The 9,018-nt window shown below is 35.2% G+C and overlaps 1 protein-coding gene across 4 annotated transcripts; it reads left to right on the top strand.

Moving 5' to 3' along the window:
• The first annotated feature begins 3,308 nt into the window (after positions 1-3,308).
• On the top strand, positions 3,309-8,261 carry LOC105163641 (zinc finger CCCH domain-containing protein 22). 4 transcript variants are annotated; one of them, XM_020695082.2, is made up of 9 exons: positions 3,321-4,488; positions 6,149-6,265; positions 6,356-6,535; positions 6,627-6,724; positions 6,810-7,073; positions 7,188-7,287; positions 7,482-7,685; positions 7,779-7,860; positions 7,950-8,261. In XM_020695082.2, the coding sequence occupies exons 1-8, from the start codon at positions 3,557-3,559 to the stop codon at positions 7,810-7,812; spliced, it is 1,929 nt and encodes a 642-aa protein (XP_020550741.2). In that variant the 5' UTR covers positions 3,321-3,556; the 3' UTR covers positions 7,813-7,860; positions 7,950-8,261. The 4 variants fall into 4 exon arrangements, with proteins under 4 accessions (XP_088738207.1, XP_088738206.1, XP_020550741.2 ...); XM_011082064.3 differs by having other exon boundaries at positions 3,322-4,488; positions 7,945-8,261; XM_088882081.1 differs by lacking the exon at positions 7,482-7,685 and having other exon boundaries at positions 3,309-4,488.
• Positions 8,262-9,018: the final 757 nt, after the last annotated feature.

Here is a 9,018-nt window from a genome sequence, read left to right as displayed (position 1 = left end):
TTGACTAATTTGGATCTGACCAAAAAAATAATTGTGATCGTGTGTGTATATATATATATATATATATATATGCATGTAATGTGTGTTTATATGCTGCAATTATTGGCAAGTAGTAATTGCTTTGGGACATAGATATGCTGGGGGGGGGGGGGGGGTAGGTCATGGTCTATTCATGCAGTATTGCAGCTCATGATCCTTATGTACACTTTATTTTGTGTTATGAGTTATTTGAATAATAAAATAAAAAATATATTTTAATTATATTATATTTATTTAGATTATTTGATCGGTGAGCTGAGTTGTTCAATTTAAATAGTAATTAGCATTGGGCTCTTGAATTAGAAACGAGTTTCTATAATGCAAAGTGAACACCTCATTTGAGAGCATTGGACTATTTATACAACTTAATAATGAAAAGTAAACGGATCCGAGTATAATACGAAAGCCCCAAAATGTATGTCCATCCAGCCACAATTAATCGCAGTCTGTTTACTATATAGGATTGCGTCTGGGATTAAGTTTAATCTAGTGTTGACTTTGACTGATAAATTAAATTGTAATGGTAAAATGTTCATATTCGCCTTCTTTATTTTATTTTATTTTTACTATATTAGGGTGCTGTTAATTTTAAGAAAATATTTGTAATTTATCGAACAATGAGAAAATATTTATAATTATGACAAATCTCATGAGAGCTCGTTGCAAAAAGATTTGATATAAATTAGGTGATGAGGCTAATAATTATTGAAAGTACTATTACACCTCAAACATAATCTTAATCTAATTAGGGTAAATTATATTTACACCCTCAAAGTTAAGGCAAATTACACAAACACCTCATATCTTTTGTAAAGTTACAAATTTACCTTTTGAAGGGTGGTAGTGTAATATTTTTTGAAAAGTGTTTGTGTGAAGTTTGTATTTGAATTGAATGTGTAGTTGTAATTACGATTATAACCTTATGGTGTAATTATAATTTTTAAAATAGTAAATTTCCTGTGTATTTTAACTTAATATTAGGGATGTTAATGTAATTTATTTGGCTAATTAGTTCATGATTTCCAATGCACCTGTACGTACCTTTATTTATACACAAAAAATCAAGTCAGAGAAAATTCAAACTGAAAATATTTAAATTTTGAAAATAAATAGCAGAAATTAAAACCAGTTGCATCATTTCATAATTAATGTCTTGACATTCAAAGCCAGTCGTGCACGAATCACACTCTCGATTCAGCGCGTGGGGTACAAGAACCCCTTGTTTAAAGACCAATTTTGGCACACGAGGGCACCGAAAATGGGTATTTTGCGGCTGTTACTGAAAATCTCTGCTTCCACGCCTAACTTGTACTCAGACTCGGGCAACCCATACGCTTCTATTTGACCCGATTACGCTACCCTCCCCCCAATCCCCCTCTCTCTATATAAAATAAGATTAATTATATTTTTTCATTCGACTCTAATCGTTTTTATATTTTGGCATCTAGTCATTTTTCATTTGACTCTAGTTGTTTTTTTTTGTCAACTTATCATCTCAACTTTACAAAGTTTTACACTTGTCATTTATAACTGCTTTTTTTATCAAAATTTTTATCGACAAAAAATCACATGCGAAATTCAAGGGTTATGTGATGTCATATTTTCATATATACACCGCATGAGATGTTTTTCATTGTAATTTACCCTATATATATATAGAAATAGAGGAAGATTTGTTGGCTTTACGATTCTTTATCCGGAGTAACTCCTATTATTTTATTCCGATGTATGTTTTCTATACCATACAAAATAAAAGTTATTTAAATATTTGAAATGTTAGTTTGCTTATTTGATTTTAGATTACAATAAAGTAATTGGGTTATAGTTACATATTAAATTCTTTTTGTCAGAGATGGTGAATTATAACTAATTGATATGGATAAAATTCATGAAATTATTGAATTATATTTTACAGCGTGTAGAAAAAAGTTCATTTCTTTTCATTTGATGCCAATCAACCTGCCAACCCAAAACATCAACACTAAATTGCTTGCTTGACATGTGTTGCAATATAACAATGTCCAGTGGATATCCAAATGCTAATTATATTCACGTTTAGTAGAGTTACATTTAATTATGCAAATACTATATTTTCGAGAGGGTATGTATTTTTTGTTCACGTCCTTTATGAAATTACAGATACGCTCCTTAAGAGATGTTAGTATAATGTACTTTAAAGGGTATTTGTGTAAACTTTTGTCATTGAATAAATAATATACTTATAATTATAATTATAATATTTAACTTTTTAAATGGCTCTATGTGACTGGATATAATGTCAAATGACGTCAGTCTAATTGATAATCTTGAATTAAAAAGATGGTAAAAAGAAAAAAAAAAAGGGAAACCCTGGAAAGGAGAAAAAGTTAAATTAAGATTTTTACATAATAATCCAACTTAAACCCATCCAATAACTAAATAGCATAACCTAAAATCCATTCCCCTCACAAAGTAAATTCTTTTTTTTCTTGAAATTTAAAAATATATTTAACACAAAAAGTTTAAGAAAAGGGGGTGCCCGGCCCGACCCGAGAACCCGGAATGAGTTGGAGTCGGACCACATATATATTGTAAAAAAATAAAAGTGAAGGAAGAAATAGCATAAACAGTGGACACACGAACATTTCCTGAAGCAGATCTGAATCCAAAGTCCCACTCAGCATTGTTTTGTCCGATTGTATAAAGACAAACCCCCCATAATATATACGCTGAGAAACAGATACATATAAAGAGAAAGTAAAGAAAGTTTGAAAGGAGAGAGAGAGAGAGAGAGAGAGAGAGAGAGAGAGAGAGAGAGAGAGTTTTTACTGTCCCCAAGGCTGCAGGTTTGCAGTGCCACCAAAAGATGTGGTTTCAAGTTTTAAGCCCCCCCTCCGACCCCACCAAAGCAAAGTTTGTTCTTACCCTTCACCTTCCTCTACCATCAAACTTTGACCACCTTCCTGCAAAAATGACTCAGTTCTCAAGTCCCATCAATCTTGAATAAAGATGCAAACAATATTGAAAGAAAGCATACCAATGGCTATTTTTCATTTTTATTTCTATATTTTTTAGTGAGAAAAATGAAATCTTTAGATTTATTTATATCATCAATAAGAAACTGTAATCATTAAGTAATAATATACATTAATCAAATATCAAGAAATATATATATATATAGAGAGAGAGAGATTTATGAGAAGATTGTAATAATTATCCAAAGATATGTTCCAACTCAGAGTCATTTTACAGCATGGTTTGAATCTTAACCACCTCCTTGCTAATAGTTCCTCAAATCATTCATACATATATACATAACAACGTATCATATTCATATCCCCTCCAATTATCTCTCTCTCTGAACTTTTCTCTCTCTAGAAAGTTTTTCAGTCTTCTTCTAGCAACTCTTTAAAACCCTACCCCTCTCTCTCCAGCACTCATTTCTCTCTTCTGAGAGGGAAAAAGAAAATCCCTTCCAGCAGTAGAAATCTTGCTGGAATTTTGATTCTTGTAGCAAGCAAACGCACGCTCTTGCCCCATGGATACGTACGAGGCTACCAAAATAGTGATGTCAAGGATCCAAAACTTGGATCCGGAAAACGCTTCAAGAATCATGGGTTATATACTGATACAAGACCAGGGGGAGAAGGAGATGATAAGATTAGCTTTTAGCCCGGAAGCCCATCTCCTCTCTTACATCAACCAAGCAAAGGCGGGTTTGGGTCTTCTTCCTTCGAGTAGCCCTTCTTCCAACCCTTCAACTCCTCTTTCCTACCCCATTAGGCCAAACAGTTCTTTCCCCCCAAATTCACCAAGAATCATGATTCCCAACAATGGCTTCCATTTAAGCAACCCGCCTTCACCCGCCGCCCCTTTCCAGAGAAGCAGTCCCAGGCCAATTTCGTATGCCGCCGTCCTCGACGGTTCCGTTACTAATAATGGCAGTAACAATGGTTCGGGTTCGCCAAGTTTGCATTTTTACGGCGGTAATGATGAGTTCTTGAGTGGTGGGGTGCACCATCAAGTTCAGGAACAGTTGCCGTTTCTTGATGACTCAGTGGTGGATCCGATAATGAGCCCGAGTGGGAGGAGCGATTCCTTGGTCTTCCCTTACGGGGAGGATGCGAACGGTGTCCCTTCTCCTCATCCCCACCCGTTTCACAGGCGGAGTTGCTCGGTGAATGATGCTGCATTTCTGTCTAATCTCGAAGATGGAGGAGGGAATGGGTTTCTGTGGCGGCCTTGCATGTACTTTGCAAGAGGGTTTTGCAAGAACGGGAGTACTTGCAAGTTCTTGCACAGTGATGTTGACTCGATTGATGTCGGGTCCCCCAGCAAGACTGGTTCCGGGTTTGATGAGTTGCTGAGGATGAAGGCTCTCCAGAACCAGAGGTTCGCGTTCATGGCTTCTGGAGGTCACCATCCTTTTGCTTACAACAAGTGCATGGATATCCTGAACGAGAATCCGAGGTAATTTTTTGAGGAATTTACACCTTTGTTTTTCACAAAGTTTCGATCTTTTTGGTAAAAGAAATTCTGGGCTTTGCTTTTTTCATACATTGTTTGTTTGATTGTTTTAGTTACATTTGTACTTGTGCACAGTTATTTTGTGCTTGTTTTTGCTCTTTACTTGTTATTCTTGGCTAACAAATTATGAGTTTTTTGGTTTATCCAGCTTTTGTTATAGTAATTATGTAGCTAGTGATGTTGTTTGGTTTCTACTGTGTCTTTCAGTTTGTATTTGCTGCATTATGTTCTAGTAGTATGCTATATGATTTATGAAAGAAATCCACATTGTAGTTTAGGAAACCTTTTATATTGATTTTACGGACGGAGGATTTATGCATGTTCGTCGAACATTTTAAGTCAATTGAGATCTTTTGTGCAATACTGTGCATTCTTTGGTTAGCTGCTGCTGCTGCATTGATTATGAGTCATGAATTCAGAGTTTTTTTTTTTAAACTATTTATTGTAATTAAAGTTAAAAGTTACAGAAATCCTGCAGGAACAAAAGATTTATATTTCAGGCATAGCCAGGCACAGAATGGCGGCCACGATTATTGAATTGTATTTATTATTTGTTTAAAGAAATAAAAATTGAAATTGATGAATGGTTGAAATTGAAATTTGAAATATAAAAAATAAGAATAAAATTATCACTTGAGGGCTGATCCTGGGTTGGCTTTCTCGATGAAGTGTGGAGAAAATCTACAGATCTTAGGTTTTTTCATAACAAAAAAATCAGTAAAAAGTTGCCTTTTTAAAAGACTACCTTAATTATGTCTAATTTTCAAGGCAACAATTTCTTTTTTCTTTTTGGCTAAATTTGAATTCATGAAGTTATTTTCTTATTAGATTAAACCATTCTGGTTTAAATTAGCAAAATTAATCTGGAAGTTTGTTGATACTATGCTTAAATTGTGGTAATTTTTTTAGAGATGGAGATTAAATACTTCAATTACCAGAGGAGGAATTTGAATTTAATTTCTTGAGTTCAAAGACCCATAGAATGTGAATTTGACAATGTACTTATTCATCCTTTCTTAAAAAAATTACCCCTTAAACATAATAGTAAAAATATTTTAGAATTGATTTTGATTTGAATGTAATATTTAGTTTTGGTCTTTTGTTGATTTGAGATAGTACAGTATAATATTATTAGAAACTAACTCTATCAACTTTAATTTAAAAGAACAATAAAGAAATATGGTGCCTTGAAAATTTAAGTCAGCCATTTAAGAAACATTGTGAATTCTTAAAACATTACGAGTGGCGGGCATTTAATCCACACCTCATGCTGACCCAGTGGCAGGGTGTTGGCCTCGACGTGATGGCGTGGTAAGGTCACGTCTGACTTCTTCTTTCCCCATTTCAAACTGGACATGTGGACTCTTTGAAAAGCATGAACAAATTCGATCCCTTCATTTTTTATTTCTTGAATAGTTAAATACAATTTGAAAATTGTTGATTCTGTCCATGCTATCAAGGAAATGTGCATAGCGTCCACGACTCCATCTAAAATGTTAAAGCTTCCGTTTTTATGATCTTTATGTAATTTCTGAATTTACTCCACAGTGAATCATTGAGAATTTCGACAAATTCCACTAATTTGATCTGTTTAACCTGATAGGGGTGACTTGTCACCAATGGGATACGGTGCTGGTGCAAGTTCTAGCTCCCGGCAAATTTACTTGACATTTCCGGCCGACAGTACATTCAAGGAAGAAGATGTTTCAAATTACTTTAGGTAAGTGATTAAAAGTGAACTGTAAGTTGGATTCTCGAAAATGCTGGTAGGCGTTGGCACTGATGATGCTTCTGTTACTTTGGGTTTTAGTATGTTTGGACCCGTGCAAGATGTTCGGATTCCATATCAGCAGAAGCGGATGTTTGGGTTTGTGACGTTTGTCTACCCGGAGACTGTTAAGCTTATCTTGGCAAAAGGGAACCCTCATTTTGTGTGTGATTCTCGTGTGCTTGTCAAGCCTTACAAAGAGAAAGGCAAAGTCCGAGAAAAGTACTATTTTGACCCTATTTTATTCTCTTTCGTGACCTTGTTAAGTGCTCTACTGCTAATGATCTCCGGTTCTTGACTGAACCATTTGTAGAAAACAACAGCAGCAGCACTTGGAGAGGGGGGAGTATTCAGCTTGTTTAAGCCCGTCTGGGGTTGATTCTAGAGAACCCTTTGATCATCTTCCCTTTGGTGAGCTGACATCACTGCAGGCTTATTCTTTCTCTGGTTAAAAAATGGGAATTGTGAGCTGATTCTCCTTTTGTTTCTCGTGCAGGATCTCGAATGTTGTTCAGTCCGCAAGAGATGATGCTGAGGAGAAAATTAGAGCAGGAGGCAGAATTGCAGCATGCCATTGAACTTCAAGGTCGAAGAATGATGAATTTACAACTAATGGACTTGAAGAATCAAAACCATAATCATCATTATCTGCAAAGCATCCAACCAGGCATCCCGTATTCCTCGCCGAGACAGTCTCGGTTGTTGATGAATCAACATGTCACTACTTCCTCGGATTCCATCAATCAAGAAGAGTCGGAAGGTTAGCTCAGTAGTAGATAGTATGCACTTTTATTTATGCAAAAGACAGAATATTATACCTTGAACATCAAATTTCATCTAAAGTTGCCGTTTATCTTTGTTGACGCCGAGTTAGATGCCTGCCATGAAGCAGTTGATGAGAAGTTGGTGACAGAACGAACCGAATCTTTCACTAACAACAGAGCAAATGCTGATGAATCTGATCTCGAAGAAAGGTACTGATTGTTTATGTGGATTATATGCTCCATACCTTCTTGGCCGATAGTGCATCGATCTATCTACTATTAATTTGAAAATATAAGTTCATGGAAATTATTTTTACCATGTCCCTCTATTGTTTTCCAAGTTCTAAGTTTTCCTCACTCTTCACCTCCTAATCGCCTGCCTGTTGTGTTTGTCATGAAAGCAGCTTGGAGCACATCCTTCCCGATAACCTATTCGCTTCTCCTACGAAACTAGCTGCTGAAAAGCATTCCGTTTTCTCACAAGCTTCAGCTCCAGCCGACGACACCACACATGTAACAATTACATCCTCTAACAATACTCCTGTTCTGCCCACTGGCTCTCCTCTCACCATCGCCTCTCTCAAATCATGTTACTTTCAAATGCCTAGGTATCATCCTCCTTCTATCGTCACCGTCTCCCTCCTCTCCCTCCTACTTTCACCATTTAAACAATCACCTGTACCACGATTATCAACTTTCAGGTTTTCATCTGGGCAAGAAGCCATCGAGATGTAGCAGTTAGCGCCGATCCCGGCTAGCAAAGCAGGAATTTAGCTTAGCTTGGTAAGAAGCATCGTTCTTGAATCAAGAACTTGTGTCGCTAACCATATTCGTTGCCGTCTTCTCAGTGTGTCCCTTTTGATGCAGAAAAGTCTGTGTAGCATATACAAAGTAAAAAGGTTGAATAGCTGTATGGAGAGACCCACAGCAGCAGAGAAAAGATCTGTAAGGAAAGATATGGAGGAGGAGATTATTGTCATTATCACCATACAAGTATACATAATGCATGCAAAAAAAAGGACAGAGCAAGTTATTGATGGGAGTGGGGTTACATGTATTTGTTGATTTTGTACCCTCTCTGTTAGTTGTGTGGGGTGGACCACACTCAACAATAGCCCATATAACATAAGCTAGCACTAACTCTTTACTCTTATCATAGAATGGAAATTCACCTCTCTTCTGCCTTTTCTTGCAACCTAGAACACCAATATTTTCTCAGACACACACTAGAAAGAAAACAGGCTATGGCGGATTAATATTAGGCGTAATTGCATTTTATATTTCTTAATCTATCATCTATTTACACAAATTAACTTTTCTTTTGTATAATTATAAGAACTATCCTTGATACTAAAAAAATATGGGTAGTTTGTGTAATGATGTTAATATTTTTAGGGGTGTGTGTAATTTTTGTAAAAATCAAGGAGTATTTTGTGTAAGTGATAATCATACTTCGGTGAGTGTATGTGTAATTATTTAAAATGAGGGGTTGGTATGTGTAAACAGACTATAAATCAAGGGGTGTAAATATAATTATCTCTTACTATATTATTTAGCATAGTCAAACAAATTCATGTGAAAACCTATAGTTTTGGTGAAGTATGTGAAGGTTAATTAATATTTGTTATGATTTCGAGATTACTTATTTACAAGATTTTATAAGTTCATATATGTTACATATGATTTTAGAGTTTATAAGATTTTTTATTTTATTTTAAAAGGAAGTTATTGAAGTATTCGGACACAGTAAGATCATGGAGTTTATATTATGTTAGTAATGGTAAATTTTTAATTAATTTGACCAAAAATTGAGCTAATTTTTTAAAAATAAGTGGGAGCTTTGTTTTTTTAAACTATTTACCAAACGCTTTTGCAATATCTTAAAAACTTGTAAGTTTGTTCAAATACCCTCTTAATTATGATTGTTAACTATAACTCATA

Source organism: Sesamum indicum, linkage group LG6, assembly GCF_026168435.1.
Source record: "Sesamum indicum cultivar Baizhima isolate 11 linkage group LG6, ASM2616843v1, whole genome shotgun sequence".
Lineage (NCBI taxonomy): Eukaryota > Viridiplantae > Streptophyta > Magnoliopsida > Lamiales > Pedaliaceae > Sesamum > Sesamum indicum.
The sequence above is the reverse complement of the archived record's forward strand: the minus strand, read 5'-3'. Positions and strand labels throughout refer to the sequence as shown.

What these genes read in the sequence shown, in the direction of transcription:
- LOC105163641 (XM_020695082.2), top strand. Translation starts at nt 3,557, where the DNA reads ATGGATACGTACGAGGCTACCAAAATAGTGATGTCAAGGATCCAAAAC. An exon ending in ATCCTGAACGAGAATCCGAG is followed by an intron (nt 4,489 to 6,148) that starts GTAATTTTTTGA and finishes TTAACCTGATAG; the next exon opens with GGGTGACTTGTCACCAATGG. An exon ending in CTTTGATCATCTTCCCTTTG is followed by an intron (nt 6,725 to 6,809) that starts GTGAGCTGACAT and finishes TTTCTCGTGCAG; the next exon opens with GATCTCGAATGTTGTTCAGT.